The sequence below is a fragment of the Schistocerca cancellata genome, chromosome 1 (genome assembly GCF_023864275.1).
Source record: "Schistocerca cancellata isolate TAMUIC-IGC-003103 chromosome 1, iqSchCanc2.1, whole genome shotgun sequence".
Taxonomy (NCBI): domain Eukaryota; kingdom Metazoa; phylum Arthropoda; class Insecta; order Orthoptera; family Acrididae; genus Schistocerca; species Schistocerca cancellata.
The window spans coordinates 274044971-274065710 of record NC_064626.1 but is presented as its reverse complement, the minus strand read 5'-3'; the positions used below and the strand labels follow the sequence as shown (position 1 = coordinate 274065710).

Here is a 20740-nt window from a genome sequence, read left to right as displayed (position 1 = left end):
CATTTAATCAAGCCATTGTGTAACAAGTTTGTAACATTATGGCCAAAATGAAAATCCACTTATTAACTTGTTTATTCGCAGCGCAATGATAAAGTAACATTGACCCTACAAAATCTGAGGCAGTACTAACCGTTCCAGGGCTGCTGCCTCTGGCCCTTATATAGTTTACAATAATTGAAATATAAATATGTTCAGTGTTTAAAATAGTGATTTTGAAGTTTACAACTGAAAGTTAATTGGTTGTACAAAACAAGTTACAAAATTTGGATTTACAATTTGTTAGTCTTACCAGAATAATAAACATGCTGAAACAGTATAGTTAACATTGCGATAATATATAAAATACTTCTCCACAATCATGTTTGATTTAGAAAAATGTTCATAACTTTTTAAATACAGGGTTCAGTTTTTGATACTGACATAAATCCTAGATCTTTACTCGTAACTGAATAACAATTTCAATCGGATTACTCTGTACAAATTTTGTAAATAGATGTGTTGCGTATATTTTCAGATAGAAACTATATTTCATAATAATTTTACCATGATTCATCGGTACTATGTTCCAGGTGCATCAACTTCATTAATTCAGTTAGTTCATATTGTTACAATGTTTGCTTATTACACAGCTTTGAGTATATGTTGCTGTCTGTATCATTCTCTTCGTTATGTGTCATTACATCTCTTACTTTACAGCCTGACCTACTTGGTTACACAACATTACCTATGTATCTGACTTATTTTACAGTTATTGATAATATAATGTAAATGGATAGATAGGAAATATACTCATGAAGTGTGGTGGCAGAGGAGCGCGCGCACACACACACACACACACACACACACACACACACACACACACACACACACACACACACACAAAAATCCTATTTTGTTGTGTGAGCGTGTGTGTGCTTGTGTGTGTGTGTGTATGTGTGTGTGTGTGTGTGTGTGTGTGTGTGTGTGTGTCATTGACAAAGGTGTTAATGGCCGAAAGCTGTAATTGTGAGAATCTTCTGCTTGTGCCTATCTGCGCTCAGCATCTCTGCTATATGGTGAGTAGCAACTTTCCTTCTTTAATAATTGTTACTTTCCTTTCACGGTTTTCCACTGTTTGATTTTTGCGTGACTTTGATCCTAACCCAGTGCTGTTCTCCTATGTTACTATTTTCTTTTGCATCACTATATTCAATGTCCCTCCTTCTTTCTCATCCTTCCTGTGTTTCTCTTGTTGCCTTACAACCACACTGCATGCTCTACTTATGAGCCACACTGTATCAACTGTCTCGGCTGTGCACAACAGATGACTACAAGACCACACTGATTGTTCGTGCAGCAGCTTATGCTCCACATTACTCCTGCCAACATGATTAATCCTACACTTTCAAACTGGTCGCTCTCCCTGTGTCATTTCTCGTATTTTTGTGTGTTAACTCCCGCACCTTTTCGGTACAACTCGTTCTTGAAACTCAACCTATGAACTCATCCCCACACCCCACACTTTCTTCGTTCTATCCCAGTTTGCATTCACACTAATACTAGGGCATACACGTATCAGACAAGTAGAAAGAGTAGAACTGATAATACTTCAGAAAATATTTGGCGCAACTAACAACAGTGGAATATGAATCAAGAAACCTACAGAGGAACTATACAAACATACAGAGAGAATCGCAGAAAAGATTAGAAAACACAGACTACAATTCTCAATTCTATGGACACCTATACAGAATGCCATCACATAGACTGACCAAACATATCTTTGATGGGTAACCACTAGAAACAACAAATTGATGGCAGAGGTAAAAAAGGACCTGAACCAACTCAACATAACAGCAGACACAATAAACGACAGAATAAAATTCAGAAACATCATTAAGAAAAGTAAAATACATGAGATTCACTGTGACAAATGAACAAGTGTAAAATATATATATATTTTTTATTCTCTACTTTTATCCTTGTGACTTCTCACCACTTTCAGTGAGTTTTTTGCCTTTTACTATCGTCGTCTCCCTCTTATTTCATCCTGTTTTTCCCTCTTATTTCATCCTGTTTTTCCCTCATATTTCATCCTGTTTTTCCCTCTTATTTCATCCTGTTTTTCCCTCTTTTGCATACATTTCATCCTTTTCATGATTTTTCACAGGTATTTGATTGTATTTTTGCGCAATTTTTTGGATGTAATTCTACATTACTTACTTAATTTTTAGCATTTTTTCCACCATCATGGATCCTTGCTCCTACGATCTGCGCCATTACAGAAAAGTTTCCTTATCCTTAGCCAGATCCCTGTCCCTCATACTGTTCATGCATTGTTGCTTGGCTAATGGAATCCCCTCTAATGGCCTCACCTTCAAATTACCCATCTCTGGCTGCCACCCCTCCTTCCACAATGTCCTCCACCTGTCAGATTCCGCCAGTCTTTAGCCCTCACTGACATAGTCCTGCAAAACCATATAAACCAAGCCCAAACCTCCTTGCAGTACCTTCTCTCCATCCACAGAAATCTCCTGCTATGCAATCACAAATTCCTGGAACCCATAAAACACATTGAAACTCGTGCCCTGCAGGAACTTGAGCAATGTGCACAACACCACTTCAAAAAGCTCTCCATCCTGCTCACTTCCCACTCGTGCCTTGGAGTACCACTGTCCACCACCTCTACAACAACATCCAAACCTCCCCCACGTCCCCTCACAGCTGACAAACCCTGTCTCGCAGACCTACTATACCTACCTCACCTACAAAAACTCCCTCCCACCACCACCACCACCACCACGACCACCACCACCACCACCACACAGAATCCAGAACCGAAACACAGTCATGAGTCTTTCTCCAGAAGCCTTAGCCCTACAGAAATATCAGTCCTTTCCAAAGGCCTCATCTTTTGCCCCACTCTCAAATTCAATCATGCAGGATTTGGTAAAGACCTTCTCTCCTTCTCCCAGTCCCTACAGTGGAGACTCTTTTTCACCACCAACCCCACCAATCAGACTCAACCAAAGACCAGATTGAACCTTGCCTAACTCAGTTCACTCCTTCATCCAACTGTGACTCCGCCACTGCCCCCAAACCACCCCCTGTTACCTTTCCAGGATTTCTTAATCTTGAACCTCGCCTCACCATAATTCCCCAAATCCCTCAACATGCAAACTAACCTTACATCCACAGAAAGAACCTCAGTCCACCATCTAAAAATTGATCCTGACCTTGTGATCCTACCTGTGGAAAAAAGACTTCTCCACTGTTGTTTTGAACTGCAAGGATTACCTGGCAGAAGGAGTCCACCAGCTGTCACGTATTTCCACCTACAAACCTTGCCACAGTGAGCCCATTCTAATAATTCAGCAGGCTCTCCAGTCACCATCTAGATGCTTAATAAAGGCTATAAAACTAACCACCAGGATGCCCCATTGTGGTTGGTTACTGTGTCCCCACTGAGAGAATCTCTGCTCTCATAGACCAACACCTTCAACCTGTTACCCAGAACCTACCCTCATGTATAAAAGATACCAACTATTTCCTCCACCAGCTGTCCACAGTTTCTGTCCCTTTACCACACGGTGTCCTGCTCGTCACTATTGATGCCACCTCCCTGTACATTAACATTCCTAATGCCCATGGCCTTACTTCTATTGAACACCCATTCCATACTGAGAAGTCCCTTCCGTACAGCATAGCCACCCATAATCGTCACATCTGCAGTAATGAGCAGTCCCTCTCGAAATATACCGAGGGTCTCACTGAAGCCTTCACTGACCAACCTTGTACAAAAACAAATCTCCCGTGCCTTATCTTTCCAGTCTCCCACCACCTCTCAAAGTCCCACTGTCCAGCCACAGAGGAACATACACCTCGTAACTTAGTACCACTCAAGACTGGAGCTACTGAGTACATTCTCCACCAGGATTTTGATTATCTCTAATCATGCCCTGAAATGAGAAATGTCCTGCTCACTATCCTTCCCACCCTCCTACAGTAGTATTTCACCATCCATCGAACCTACACAGTATACTTTTCCATCCTTACACAACCTCTGCTCCCAATCCCTTACCTCGTGACTCATACCCCTGTAATAGACCTAGATGCAAGACATGTCCTGTACATCCTCCCATCACCACCTACTCCTGTCCAGTCACTAACATCACCTATCCCATCAAAGGCAGGACTACCTGTGAAACCAGTCATGTGATCTACATACTAAACTGCTGCATTCTATGTAGGTATGACAACCAACAAGCTGTCTGTCCGCAGGAATGGCCACCGACAAACTGTAACCAAGAAACAAGTGGACCACCCTGTTAGGCTGTCAACCATGATATCCTTCATTTCAATGACTGCTTCACAGCCTGTGCAATATGGATCCTTCCCGCCAACACCAGCTTTTCTGAATTGTGTTGGTGGGAACTTTCCCTGCAATACATCCTATGTTCCTGTAACCCTCCTGGCCTCAACCTTCATTACTCACTGTCCTCACCAATCCAGCCCCTTCCCTGTTTCCATTCCAGCACTACACAGCCGTCATTCCACCACCACACCCAGTCTTTTTATTTCCCTCCCCTGCCCCCCATCTAAACTGCAGCACTTCACTGTCCGACACCCCTACCATACTATCCCTCCCCCTCCCCGTCCCAGCAGTCTTGTTATCCCCACCCAGTCGCCACTTCCATCATGTACTGGTGCTGCTGCTCGCAGCGTTATTTCAGTTGTCCGAGACTGCAGTTTTTTTTTGTGTGTGTGTGTGGGGGGGGGGGGGGGGGGGGCGCGTTTTCCTCTGCCACCAATTGCTGAGTAGGTATTGTTATCTATCCGTTTACATTATATTAATTCACAGTTAATAAGTTATGAGATACAATTGCTGGCCAGTACTTATATTCAGGTGGTGAAATGTGTAGTGCTACTGATACATGTAAAAGTGACACACTACCTACATGCCAGAACTAATGGTCGCTTTTCAGTGGAGGAGAAAAGTATGGGTTACGGTGGTTAAAAAGATTAAAAAGGAAGGACAGGTCACACAGACATCAGGACAAGACAAACTCACCTCTATTAAGAATAGGGATAGACATCAGATAAGCATCATTATCCTGGTGCCTGAGTGACCAGCTCTTGCTTTTAAATAATCACCATCCATCTCTCATTCTCCGTGAAGGGACATTAGTTCCAAAATCTAATTAGTGTGTCAGTATTGGTCTATCGTGAGTACAGCACATTCTCTTTACTGAAGGTAACTGATGGCCGCCAATTCTGTCATTTACTTTACTTGTTTTATTGACTGAATTTTCTTATGATACATTTAGTTTACCATTATGAACACATTTTGATCTTTAATGTCTGTCAGATGGTGGCAAAATAGTTAAAATTACAGCAGTGAAATAAAGTATTACAGCAGATTTTCAGTAGTATACATAAAAAGTTATAAATATGTTCATTTTTACTCAGTGTATTAGACATGGCTAATTAATAATCTGTAAAAGCCTGTGTGTAGCCACCTACAAAGATAACTGAAGAATATGTAGCCTGCACACTGTCTCAATCTGTATCGTTTTGTAGAAATTGTGCATATTATCTAGGGAACTTGGAATTAACTATCTAGCAACACACTGCAAGCAGTTATATTAAATCTATATTTTTATCATTTTTTTTGCCCATTTCACTTTGAAGTAACAGTTGACAACTTTATCCCTTTCATGTTCTTAAAGAAAGGTGTCAGTATTGATGTAAAATTTTTTTCGCTATTACATGGACTCACTTTTTAACAGAATAACACTATCTAGTTCCACAAATGACATTTGTACCTTGTGATGCAGGTAACAGTGCAGTGTATTTCAAATGGAAGGAAAGGATCCATTCAAATACTCAGAACAAATGGGAAACGGACCACCACATACAGTAATGCCCTTTAAAATTAGCATTATTTTGCTCTTTGTGAAAGGATACAAAACAATAATGTGCAAAGGCACTCTGTCCATATTGTTTACAATGAAAAAAGTAATTTATTTTTAACAAACAGCAAAAAGAAAGACTAAAATAGATTCATCTGCAAGGGAACTGCACCACTTACATGGATACGTTAAACATTGTTGGATCTCTCTTTTCTATTTCCACAGCCTGAGTCAATGATAGGATTTAGCTGCTTTGATGTCTGCATGTGGTGCTGAATGTTCAGTAAAACTAAGCTTACTGGCATTGCAACTTGTGAGCACCACTTTGAGTAGTTACAAAAGTGTCATCATCATTCCAGACATAATTTTGCTTAGCTATAATGTGTACTGTTTTTACGTGTCTTGATTTCTGGTGCTTTAGATTATGAGACTATTTTTAGGCTTTGAGACTATTTTCAGGCTTTCTGTTCATCAAATGACATTTTTGCTTGCAGTATTTATTCTGGGCATCACTCAATTCTAATTCCTCCATCAGAAGTGGAAGTGAATCCTGCACTTTGGCTCTCTGCTGTCAGTCAATACAGAGTGCGTGACACTTTTTGTTCGTATGGTAAGTTATGTTTCGTTTATTAATATGCAGGCTGTTAACATTATAACATATGTTACATACTGCTACCTTGTCCATAACAGCAGTGTATAATAAACTTTAAGTAGTACAGCAAAAAAGACTTAAAATCATGTCAACATCACAATTAAGATGCAGATTTGACGATAGTTGAGAGAATCCAGACTTCAGTGAACAATAAGTCCCGTATTCAATTTGTTCTTCTGTATATGAAATGGTACTACAGACTTTGTTATGTATCATAATAAATATTTAACTGAGTTTCTCATTTTGAAAGACACAATAAAACATGTCTAGATTGAGCCTTTGCATTTCCCTTTTCAGATTTTGTAATTTCCCTATCAAGTTCAAGCTTCTGACATTCCACACCCCGACTTGTAGAATATTATTCTTTCGTTGATTATTCAATCTTTTTCTCATGGTTCCCTCCCCCTTGGCACACTCCTCCCGTAAATCGAATGGGGGACTATTCCAGAATCTTTTGCCAACGGAGAGATTGTCATGACACTTTTTCAGTTACAGGCCACATGTACTGTGGATACACATTACATGTCTTTAATGCAGTGGTTTCCATTGCCTTATGCATCCTCATGCCGTTGATCATTGATGATTCTTCCACCTTTAGGGGCAGTTTCCCTCACCTACAACAAGAGAGTGCCCTGAATTTCGGTCCACTCCTCCGCCCTCTTTGACAAGGCCACTGGCAGAATGAGGGTGACCCCTTATGCCAGAAGTCTTCAGCCGCCAGTGCTGTTCATTAATCATAATTTAAGTGGTGGCAGGATTTGAACCTGGGACTGAAGACGTTTTGATTACTAATCAAAGGTGCTACCCCTAGACCATGGGTTCTCGTCCACAACCCCTAGACCAATCTAGATTTAGTAGAGGTCAGTGAAGTGAAATGGAAAGAAGACAAGGATTTCTGGTCAGGTGAGTATAGGGTAATATCAACAGCAGCAGAAAGTGGTATAACAGGAGTGGGATTTGTTATGGAGGGAGGGCAGACAGTGTGTTACTGTGAGCAGTTCAGTGATAGGGTCGTTGTTAGCAGAATTGACAGCAAACCAACACAGACAACGATAGTTCAGGTATAAATGCTGATGTCGCAAGCTGAAGATGAAGAGATAGAGAAAGTACATGAGGATATTGAAAGGGTAATACAGTATGTAAAGGGAGATGAAAATCTAATAGTCTTGGGGGATTGGAATGTAGTTGTAGGGGAAGGAGTAGAAAAAAGGGTTACAGGAGAACGTGGGCTTGGGACAAGGATGGAGAGGGGAAAAAACTAATTGAGTTCTGTAATAAATTTCAGCTATTAAAAGCGAATAGTCCATTCAAGAATCACAAGATGAGGAGGCATACTTGGAAAAGGCTGGGTGACATGGGAAGATTTCAATTAGATTACATCATGGTCAGACCGAGATGCCAAAATCAGATACTGGATTGTAAGGCATACTCAGAAGCAGATACAGACTCGAATCACAATATAGTACTGATGAAGAGTAGGTTGAAGTTTAAGAGATTAGTTACTAAGAATCAATACATGAAGAAGTGGGATACGGAAGTACTAGGGAATGATGATATACACTTGAAGTTCTCTAAGGCTATAGATACAGTGATAAGGAATAGCTCAGTAGGCAGTACAGTTGAAGAGGAATGGGCATCGGTAAAAAGGGCCATCACAGAAGCTGGAAAGAAAAACATAGCTACAAAAAAGGTAACTGTGAAGAAACACTTCGGTTTATTGATGAAAGGAGGAAGTACAAAAATGTTCCGGGAAACTCAGGAATACAGAAATAAAAGTCGCTGAGGAGTGAAATAAATAGGAAGTTCAGGGAAGCTAAGACAAAATGGCTGCATGAAAAATGTGAAGAAATCTAAAAAGAAATGATTGTCGGCAGGACAGACTCGGCATACAGGAGAGTCAAAACAACCCTTGGTGACATTAAAAGCAAGGGTGGTAACAATAAGAGTGCAACAGGAATTCAACTGTTAAATGCAGAGGAGAGAATAGGTAAGTAGAAATAATACATTGAAAGTCTCTCTGAGAGGGAAGATTTGTCTGATGGGGTGGAAGAAGAAACAGCAGTCGATTTAGAAGAGATAGGGGATTCAGTATTAGAATCAGAATTTAAAAGAGCTTTGGAGTACTTAAGATGAAATAAGGCAGGAGGGGGGAAGTGGCAACAAAACGACTATTCATGTTGGTGTGTGTGTGTGTGTGTGTGTGTGTGTGTGTGTGTGTGTGTGTTTGTGTGTGTGTGTTTTAGAATGTATGAGTATTGTGACATACCATCTGACTTTTGGAAAAATATCATCCACGCAATTCTGAAGGCTGCAAGAACTGACAAGTTCGAGAATTATTGCACAGTCAGCTCAACAGCTCATACACTCAAGGTGCTGACAAGAATAATACACAGAAGAATGGAAAACAAAATTGATAATGTGCTAGATGACAATCAGTTTGGCTTTAGAAAAGGTAAACGCATGAGAGAGGCAATTCTGATGCGGTTAATAATGGAAACAAGTCTAAAGAAATATCAAGACACTTTAGTAGGATTTGTTGACCTGGAAAAAGCATTCGTCAATGTAAAATGGTGCAGATTCTGAGAGAAATAGGGGTAAGGTATAGGGAGGGGCAGGTAATATACAATATGTACAAGAACCAAAAGAAAAACAGTAGTGGACAACCGAGAATGATGTGCTCAGATTAAAAAGGGTGTAAGACAAGGATGTAGTCTTTCATCCCTACTGTTCAATCTGTACATCGAAGAAGCAATGATGGATATAAAAAAAAGCTTCAGGAGAGGAATTAAAATTCAAGGTGAAAAGATTTCAGTAACAAGATTCACTGATACCATTCCTATACTGAGTGAAAGTGAAGAAGAATTACATGATCTGCTGAAAGGAATGAACAATCTAATGATGAAGTTAAGGAATTTTGCTACCTAGGCAGTGAAATAACAAATGACGGATAGAGCAAGGAGAACATTGAGAGTAGACTAGCAATGGCAGAAAGGGCATTCATAGCCAAAAGAAATCTACTAGTATCAAACATAGACCTTAATTTGAGGAAGGAATTTCTGAGAATGTATCTCAGGAGTACAGCATTGTATGGTAATCAAACATGGACTGTGGGAAAACTGGAACAAATGAGAGTTAAAGTACTTGAGATGTGGTGCTACAGACGAATATTGAAAATTAGGTGGATTGATAAGGTAAGGAATGAGCAGGTTCTGTGCAGAGGGAATGACTTCCATGGTACTAGAGGGAGCTGTATAGGGCAAAAATTGTAGAGGAACACAGAGGCTGGAATACATCCAGAAGATAATTGAGGATGTAGGTTGCAAGTGCTGCTCTGATTATAATTGTACTCTTCAATTTCTCTTTTACCTCCTGCAGAAAATCACAGGATCATCATTAGCACTTACATTATGAATCATAAGTCTTATTTGATATACTCCTGAATCACTGTGGAACTAATTACCATCAGTAAGAGTAATCTCATAAAATCATTGTATTACTATTAATGGCTAGACAACTATAGCAAATAATGTATCTGATATACTTATGGGATCAGTGTGATAAACAAGGTGAATCAAAAGGTATGTTACAAGGTGTGGTGGTTGTTAGATGGGCACCATGTGAGCATGTTGTGCTAATAAAAAAATGTTCAAAAATTCTTCTGTTGTGTCCTAGGGTCTCTCAAATGTGCATGAAGGTATAGGTAGTTCAGACCACTCAAGTTAGGCAAGAAGTAAAGGAGATGATGTCAGTTACTATCAGTGAACACCAGTTTAATTCTCTCAGAGTTGGTGCTCAATATGACTGCCACCAAGTTTGATATGTTTAGTGTACTGCATGATAAAGTCTTGCAGAACCCTTGGAAAGATTCCCAACAAATCGCTGATGACTCCATCTGCTACTTGCATTCATACCACAAGATCTTGTGCTGATCCGTGGGTGTCTCATACACCACAGTTTTCATGTACCCCCAGAAATGAAAATCCCAGTGGATGAGGGGGTTAAGGGTTTAGCAAGATGTCATCAGGCAATACACAAAATGTGTCTTAAGTTGGTGATCATCATATACAGCACTTTCTGTAAGTGAATTAGACTGGTGTTTGTGACATTAATGTCCATTGTTTCCATTGCTCCTTGTCCAGCTTGCATGGTCAAAACTGCCTACATCCTCCTCCACATTTCAGAAACACTAGTATACGCCCCATGAACGAGGGACCTTGCCGTTGGTGGGGAGACTTGCATGCCTCGACGACACAGATAGCCGTACCGTAGGTGCAACCACAACGGAGGGGTATCTGTTGAGAGGCCAGACAAACATGTGGTTCCTGAAGAGGGGCAGCAGCCTTTTCAGTAGTTGCAGGGGCAACAGTCTGGATGATTGACTAATCTGGCCTTGTAACACTAACCAAAACGGCCTTGCTGTGCTGGTACTGCGAACGGCTGAAAGCAAGGGGAAACTACAGCCGTAATATTTCCCGAGGGCATGCAGCTTTACTGTATGATTAAATGATGATGGCATCCTCTTGGGTAAAATATTCCGGAGGTAAAATAGTCCCCCATTCAGATCTCCGGGCGGGGACTACTTAGGAGGACGTCATTATCAGGAGAAAGAAAACTGGCGTTCTACGGATCAGAGCGTGGAATGTCAGATCCCTTAATCGGGCAGGTAAGTTAGAAAATTTAAAAAGGGAAATGGATAGGTTAAAGTTACATATAGTGGGAATTAGTGAAGTTCACTGGCAGGAGGAACAAGACTTTTGATCAGGTGAATGCAGGGTTATAAATACATAATCAAATAGGGGTAATGCAGGAGTAGGTTGGATAATGAATAAAAAAATAGGAGTGTGGATAAGCTACTACAAACAGCATAGTGAACACATTATTGTGACCAAGATAGACATGAAGCCCACACCTACTACAGTAGTACTAGTTTATATGCCAACTAGCTCTGCAGATGATGAAGAAATTGATGAAATGTATGATGAGATAAAAGAAATTATTCAGGTAGTGAAGGGAGACGAAAATTTAATAGTCATGGGTGACTGGAATTCGAGAGTAGGAAAAGGAAGAGAAGGAAACGTAGTATGAGAATATGGATTGGGGCTAAGAAATGAAAGAGAAAGCCACCTGGTAGAATTTTGCACAGAGCATAACTGAATCATAGCTAACACTTGATTCAAGAATCATGAAAGAAGGTTGTATACATGGAAGAACCCTGGAGATACTAAAAGGTTTCAGATAGATTATATAATGGTAAGACAGAGATTTAGGAACCAGGTTTTAAATTGTAAGACATTTCCAGGGGCAGATGTGGACTCTGACCACAATCTATTGGTTATGAACTGTAGATTAAAACTGAAGAAACTGCAAAAAGGTGGGAATTTAAGGAGATGGGACCTGGATAAACTGACTAAACCAGAGGTTGTACAGAGTTTCAGGGAGAGCATAGGGGAACAATTGACAGAAATGGGGGAAAGAAATACAGTGGAAGAAGAATGGGTAGCTTTGAGGAATGAAATAGTGAAGGCAGCAGAGGATCAAGTAGGTAAAAAGATGAGGGCTAGTAGAAATCATTGGGTAACAGATGAGATACTGAATTTAATTGATGAAAGGAGAAAATATAAAAATGCAGTAAGTGAAGCAGGCAAAAAGGAATACAAACGTCTCAAAAATGAGATCGACAGGAAGTGCAAAATGGCTAAGCAGGGATGGCTAGAGGACAAATGTATAGATTTAGAGGCTTATCTCACGAGGGGTAAGATAGATACTGCCTACAGGAAAATTAAAAGAGGCCTTTGGAGGAAAGAGAACCACTTGTATGAATATCAAGAGCTCAGATGGAAACCCAGTTCTAAGCAAAGAAGGGCAAGCAGAAAAGTGGAAGGAGTATATAGAAGGTCTATAGAGGGTCTATACGGGGGGCGATGTTCTTGAGGACAATATCATGGAAATGGCAGAGGATGTAGATGAAGATGAAATGGGAGATATGATACTGCGTGAAGAGTTTGACAGAGCACTGAAAGACCTAAGTTGAAACAAGGTCCCGGAAGTAGACAACAATCCATTAGAACTACTGACAGCCTTGGGAGAGCCAGTCCTGACAAAACTCTACCATCTGGTGAGCAATATGTATGAGACAGGCGAAAAAACTTCAAGAAGAATATAATAATTCCAATCCCAAAGAAAGCAGGTGTTGACAGATGTGAAAATTACCGAACTATCAGTTTAATAAGTCACAGCTGCAAAATACTAACGCGAATTCTTTACAGACGAATGGAAAAACTGGTAGAAGCCTACCTCGGGGAAGATCAGTTTGGATTCCGTAGAAATGTTGAAACATGTGAGGCAATACTGACCTTATGACTTATCTTAGAAGAAAGATTAAGGAAAGGCAAACCTACGTTTCTAGCATTTGTAGACTTAGAGAAAGTTTTGACAGTGTTGACATGAGTACTCTCTTTCAAATTCTGAAGGTGGCAGGGGTAAAATACAGGGAGCGAAAGTCTATTTACAATTTGTACAGAAACCAGATGGCAGTTACAAGAGTCGAGGGACATGAAAGGGAAGCAGTGGTTGGGAAGGGAGTGAGACAGAGTTGTAGCCTCTCCCCGATGTTATTCAATCTGTATATTGAGCAAGCAGTAAAGGAAACAAAAGAAAAGTTCGGAGTAGGTATTAAAATTCATGGAGAAGATATAAAAACTTTGAGGTTCGCCGATGACATTGTAATTCTGTCAGAAACAGCAAAGGACTTGGAAGAGCAGTTGAACGGAATGGACAGTGTCTTGAAAGGAGGGTATAAGAACAACATCAATAAAAGCAAAACAAGGATAATTGAATGTAGTCAAATTAAGTCGGGTGATGCTGAGGGAATTAGATTAGGAAATGACACACTTAAAGTTGTAAAGGAGTTTTGCTATTTGGGGAGCAAAATAACTGATGATGGTCGAAGTAGAGAGGATATAAAATGTAGACTGGCAATGGCAAGGGAAGCGTTTCTGAAGAAGAGAAATTTGTTAACATCGAGTATAGATTTAAGTGTTCGGAAGTCGTTTCTGAAAGTATTTGTATGGAGTGTAGCCATGTATGGATGTGAAACGTGGATGATAAATAGTTTAGACAAGAAGAGAATAGAAGCTTTCGAAATGTGATGCTACAGAAGAATGCTGAAGATTAGATGGGTAGGTCACATAACTAATGAGGAGGTATTGAATAGTATTGGGGAGAAGAGGAGTTTGTGGCACAAATTGACAAGAAGAAGGGATCGGTTGGTAGGACATGTTCTGAGGCATCAAGGGATCACCAATTTAGTACTGGAGGGCAGCGTGGAGGGTAAAAATCGTAGAGGGAGACCAAGAGATGAGTACACTAAACAGATTCAGAAGGATGTAGGCTGCAGTAGGTACTGGGAGATGAAAAAGCTTGCACAGGATAGAGGAGCATGGAGAGCTGTATCAAACCAGTCTCAGGACTGAAGACCACAACAACAACAGTATACACCGAGCAAGGTGGGAGCAACGGGTAGCACACTGGATTCACCTTTTGGAGGACAACGGTTCAAACTCGTGTCTCACCCTCCTGATTTAGGTTTCTTGTGACTTCCCTAAATCACTTCAGGCAAATACTGGGATGATTACTCTGAAAGGACACAGCCGACTTCCTTTCCCATCCTTCCCTAATCTGATGGGACTGATGACCTTGCTGTTTGGTCCTCTCCCCCAAATCAACCAACCAACTTAGCATGCAAATGAAGCATTTTTGAACATATGTTTATTAGCAAAGTATGCTCACATGGTACCCATCTACCAACCACTTCATCTTGTAACATATGTTTTGATATTTTATTGCCATTACAGACTGTATCATTTGAGAAAGACAATCCAGCACATGATAGTAAATACATACTGATATTTTGCCCCATTCTTCCTAGAGCAAGAAGTTCAGTTCTGTAGATTTGCTGAGGTAGTATTTCATAGTATTAGCCAATTATGTTACTGATGCTAGAGGTGTTTAAGAGGAATACGTTCAGAAGCTTCTGGCACTCTTTTGTTGTAATTAGTTTTTTTTCTAACTATTTAGCTATGATATTCTCTTTTTGAACAGGGGTATGATTCCCCAACAGCTCCCATCTGTGGAAATTCGCGTGCGCGCGCGCGCACACACACACACACACACACACACACACACACACACACACACACACACACACACACACACACACCTCTTCTCTGTACATTACAGAGTAGTCAATTTTCATTAATATAATGTAATTGGATTGATAAAAAGTATACTCACCAAGTGGTGACTGGAGAAAACACATTAAGGGGCAGTGAAACATGGAATCTTTCAGAACCAGTGGTCAAAGTGTTGAAGGGGAAGGAAGAAGGATGAAGGACAATGACTGGTGAGGTTTAGCAAGTTGGAAAAGTTCAAAAAAGTCGCCCACAACCTTGGATCAGGGGAGACTTACCATCTAGTATGACTTACATAGTGATTGATTATTCCATCTGATGATCTTCCAGTGTTTTTAGTCAGTACAAGACATACTTTGCACCATTTTAATAGGCAACAAATAGATAGTGAAGTAATCCTAAACTCTTGCTGCAACCCTGCTGAAAGCATCAACAATCCTTGTCTGTGAACATTTTTTGCTTCTTTTGACATTTTTTGGTCCTTTCTGTTCCAACACAGCATCAGTCATGATTGAACGTGGCATCTGAGATATCAAAATTTATGGAACTATATAAAGTGATAATTATATCTGTCCATCATGCACCCATACTCTACTCCCATTGTCCCTGAAAATAGTAAAATAACATACTGACCATGTAGAAAAACAGAATCACAGTGGGGCAGTGTAACATACTGATCAGTCTGCTTTAATTTCAGAAAGGCAGTAAACTGGTACACACCCTTATTTCATAGTTTTTAAGCACAGCCCATTCAAAAACATATATGCCACTTCATAAGACCTTACTCATTTTTATATGTATTTCATTACATTGACTTTTGCTGAATAGTCACTTGTATTACTAGTGACATTACTGTTTCAGGTGTTATGGAATTGTGTACCAAGGGCCTGGGTACATCAGTGAACCAACTAAAGCAGCGTGGTATCAATCTTGGATGTGTGCGGACATGTGTGGTAGTTGCAGAAGAACGTCCACGTATTTCACTTACTACCAGTTTTTCTAAACTGTTTTCAGCATTAGGGCTCAGTCCACGTGCAGTATCCACTAGTTTTGGATGTCGTGTGAATGTTGCCATTTGTTTACAGGTATGTCTCTTTCATTCTCTAGTGTTCTAGACTGGTAAAAATACTGATTTATTGTTCATAATGGTTTCTACTTCTTGATTCTTCACTTATTGCCTAAGCACAATGTTCCTGAGGGAGTTGGAACTAGAATAGTGGCAACTGTTTATTTACAACTTACACAAAATAGATACATATTTAAAAGTTTTGCTGCCCTTCAGAGTAGTCACCAGCATAGTGTATACTCATTGCCAGTGATGGGGAAGTCATAGGATACCCTTAGCAGCACCAATTGTGTGGATGGTTCGAGTGCAGTGGTCTGTTGTGTGTCACATCTCTGTAACAGTAATAAAGTGAATGCCAAGAAGTGCTTCTTCATATTAGGAATGAAGTTAGTCACTAGGCCATCAGTCCGGGGAGTTCCACCCTTAATCCTAAATGGCTGAGAAATAACGTTTTCTTCGTCTGTAAAGAACATTGGCGTAATTCTGGACCCTCTTAGAATGGACCGAACACACAACTACAGTCTATAAAAAGGAGTCAGTGTCACTTCATTCATTACAGAAATAAACATAAAAAACTATTTCCTTTTGTGGCCAAAAAGGAGATTTTAGGTTCACTAATACTCCCCCTACTTCACTGTGGTGATGCTGTTTTCTAAGGACTTTTGTACGAAACCTCATACAGGCTGGAAATGGCAATGACTATTTGTGTACAATACATTTGTGTTGTGTGCTTTTTCAATCATATCACTCCTATCTATGAACAATTATCATAGCTACTTGCTGATAAGCATAGAAACTATCCTTCTTTATGTTTGCTCTATCATCTTCTGTATCAATATGCTCCCTCTTATTTATTTCAACTCTTACTCTAAAATCTGAACAGCTCAACAGAAATATTCATATCAACAAAGTAAATTCATCTCTGTAGCATTGTATAACACTGCCATGCTCTCTAAACTAGTTTCTGTATCAGGAACTTGATTTCGGAACAGTCTTCCTCAAAATATCAGAGAGATTCCTCCCAAACTTTGAAAGACAGCTAATGGCCACCTTCTACTGTAATACCCATCTCTTCCATTCACTAGTCTGCAACTCACCCTCATCAATTCTCCCTTCATCACAATTTTTCCCTCCCCCTTGTTGGTGGAGCTCTCTATTTGAATTATGATCTTTCTTAGTTAAGCCACCGTCACTGTCATTTCAATCTTCTACTCCTTCTTTTTCCCTTTCACTTCTGGTGATACTAACTTATATCATTCTTAATACACTTTACTATTATTATCATTATTAATGTGAAAGTTTGTAATTTCTTCGGCATGTGTTGTTTCTGGTCAGATGTAAGAGAAAAATGATTCAAATGACTCTGAGCATTATGGGACTTAACATCTGAGGTCATCAGTCCCCTAGAACTTAGAACTACTTAAACTTAACTAACCGAAGGACATCACACACATCCATGCCTGGGGCAAGATTTGAACCTGCGACAATAGCAGTCACGCGGTTATGGATGGAAGTGCCTAGAACTGCAAAAATTGCACACTGCAGACAGGCACAATGAAAGGATCATTACACACTAAGGATGTGGCCAAAGCCTTCTTCAGAAAAGAAAAGAAAACACAGATTGCATTCACACAAGTAGGCACATCTTGTCCACACATGGCCGCTATCTCTGGCTGCTTTAGTCTGTTTTTAGTTCAGCTTACGTGGCCAGAGATAGCAGTCATGTGTGCATGAGGTGTGCCTGCTTGTGTGTGTGTGTGTGTGTGTGTGTGTGTGTGTTGCTTTCTTTTCTGTAGAAGGCTTTGGCCAAGAGCTTAGCATGTAATTTTTGTTTTTGTGTGTGTGTGTGTGGGGGGGGGGGGGGGGGGGGGTGCGCGTGCGCGCAACTTAACATGTCATCTTCACGGTTAGTAGTAATCTGTCCTTTTTCATAACAGTTAGAATTCCAACTGGACTTTCCGTTGTTGGAAATACACATACAGTTGTTTTGATTGTCCTTGCTATTCAGTACAAGTAATTAAAATGTATTTCTTCTTGGTAGCACATTTGGCTGCGTTTTGTTTCATTTGGGGCAACTTAAGATATTTGATGTATTCTGACATAGGACATATTGTTCCCAAAGTGTCCTCGATGTCCTTAAATTATAACCTGTAGTGGCTAGTAGAAATAAGTGGCAAAATGAACATCATTCTTTCATATTCAGTTACACCCAGCATGTTCCTTCTGCAGCATTATATTTGACATATAATATCTCTGATAATCTTCTCAGTAATTTATTAACTTCATATTCCTGTTGCACTCACAGGTGACATGTGTAAGTGTTTCTTGTGGCATTCATCTATGAACTTAAAGATTTTGATCAACCAAACCCCACAAATCAGCAATGTTGAAGACAAATGCAGGCAGACATGCAAATGCCTTAGGGACACAAATATTTAATTATGCTTTCTTATTAACATATACATTATTTGTCTTCCATTCACTTTGCATGTGCATCCATCTTTTACACATTGTATGCTGGCTCAAGAACTAAGACACTAATGAGGTTTTATTAAAAACTAAATACTGCATCACAAAAAGTATGAAGTGAATCAAATCATACAGCATGTTGTGTATATAAGATGAATTATACATGTACATAAAGCCCGGGAACACTTTCAGTTATTTTTATTGCACAAGAACCAAACATTGTACAGATACCATACATATGTCATTTTGAAGAGAAACCCTGAAAGTTTTTTTATTCATGTATACCGCCACAGCATAGTTTGGTAATTTGCCGACAGTCAGCGCTAGTCGTAAACATGTTGAGTTCAGGTGCAGAGCGAGCTTTCTGTGTGTTGGAGTTCAACAAAAACAAGTGTGCTACAGCTGTTCAATGGATGCTTAGAACCAAGTATGGTAAGAAGCCACCAACAAGGAAGGCCATTTATCACTGGCACAACAAATTCGTTAAGACGGGTTGCTTGTGCATGGCAAAGAGAATCAGATGTCCCAGTGAGAGTGAAGTGAATGTGGAGCACATATGAGAGACATTCATAAGCAGTCAGAAGAAATCGGTGCGTTGTGCATCCCGTGAACTCGAAATGGCTCCAGTGATTGTGTGGAAAGTCCTGCGACAGAAGCTGTCTATGAAACCATTCAAATTGGAGCCAAGTGCAGCTCAGTGATGACGACAAAGACAAGCATTTTGAGTTTTGTTTGCAGTTTCAACAATTGAATGAGGATGGGGATAACATTGTTGATCACTTAATTTTTAGTAACGAAGCCATTTTTCACATTAATGGTAAAGTGAACAGGCGTAATTGTTTAATCTGGGGTACAAAGCATCCACATGAATAAATTGAATTTGAACGTGATTCCCCAAAGGTAAAAGTTTTTTTTGTGCCTTGTCACGTCAAAAACTGTTTTGGCCATTCTTCTTCATCAAGAGCACTGGTCACTGGATATTCCTACTTGGACATGTTGCAGCAATGGCTGATGTATCAAATCCAACCAGACTTTCCATTCATCTCTCAGCAGGATGGGGCTGCACCCTATTTTCATTGTGAAGTTCATGGGTACCTGAACACGGAGATGCTGCATTGATGGATCAGCGGTGCTACAGAGGGGGATAGCTATTTCATGAAATGGCCTCACCAATCACCAGATCTCACTCTGTGTTACTTTTTTCTGTGGGGACACATTAAAAATCTGGTGTATGTACTGCCTCTACCACATGATGTAGCAGAGCTCTGGGAGAGAATACAGGAAATGACTCCTACAGTCGATGATGCCATGCTGGGATGGGTAGGGCAAGATTCGATTACCTTATTGACATCTGCCAGATCACTCATGGTTCGCATATCGAATGTTCTCTTCAAATTGCAATATGTATGACATCAGTACAATGTTTAGTTATTGTGCAATAAATAATGTTCAGCTGGGGTGAGGAACTGCCCTCAGGTTAAGTGAATCCACATGGCACGAACTGTGAAGCAGCCATTGAATTTGGACATGCTGCTGAACACTGCTTGGTCAACATTGCTTTTGGATACAGTTTGAGGTGCACTTTCATTCTAGTGGACAGATGATAGTCATGCTGTGTAGGTGTAACTCCTGAGTTATTGTGACTAGTTTCAGAGGTAACTCTTTGTTTGACGGAGCAGAATCTCCCAATTGGTTATAATTAAACAGATGGTGTTTTGAATGCTGCAATGTGGGCTGTGTACATCACAGGATGTTGAAACGTTGTAGGTATGTTCATTAATCAATGTGCTGATGGAGTATTATGAGAAAATTATAGTTCCAATTTCTGCCGCCAGGAAAAATATGGCACTCTAATCAGTCAAGATGTGTAATGTTTTCTGTTTTGACATCACTACACTGTTTGTCACTTGGAAACATGTTGATTTCTTTTGTGGAGTAACTGTTAGTGTAAAGGGTTAAGGAGGCTGACTTTTCTCCACAAACTGCAGTGGCTACTGAGGAGAAAGATGTTGTATTACTGGTGAAGTTGTTTTATCAGAATGGCAGCAATAGCAGTGCAGCGTTACGAAAATATTGCCAACAGGTTCTCCATATCAATAAATGGGCTACAGAATATGATCAAGAAATTTAAAGAAACCAGTAATTAAGTGGTACAGAAGGGAGAGGGAGGCAGTCCATTCCCATGACAGCTGTTCGTGATATTGCAATAGCTGTAGCCAACCGTGCAGCACATTCTGCAGCCAGAGCTTGAGCCTTATCATGGAAATTTTCTCTCCTCTGGTCAACAATTCGAAAGATTTTGTGGCACATTTTACACTGGTGTCTCTACAATATTCAGAATGTGCGGCCAGTGAAGCCCCAACATAGGCTGTAATGCAGTCACCTTGGCCTTTGTTTCTTGGCACTTGTGGAAATGGATGACATGTGGCCAGGAAATATTCTTTGGACTAAAGAGTCAAATTTTACTACACAC

The 20740-nt window shown here is 40.1% G+C and overlaps 1 protein-coding gene across 7 annotated transcripts in view; it reads left to right on the top strand.

The window, feature by feature from the left end:
* Nucleotides 1-20740, top strand: part of LOC126171100 (disco-interacting protein 2) — a 647964-nt gene that overhangs the window by 601129 nt on the left and 26095 nt on the right. For all 7 annotated transcript variants that reach the window (XM_049920776.1, XM_049920774.1, XM_049920775.1 and 4 more), the window contains 2 exons: nt 6386-6501; nt 15594-15817. In XM_049920776.1, the coding sequence (XP_049776733.1) occupies nt 6386-6501; nt 15594-15817 (340 nt within the window). The remainder of the gene's footprint in view (nt 1-6385; nt 6502-15593; nt 15818-20740) is intronic.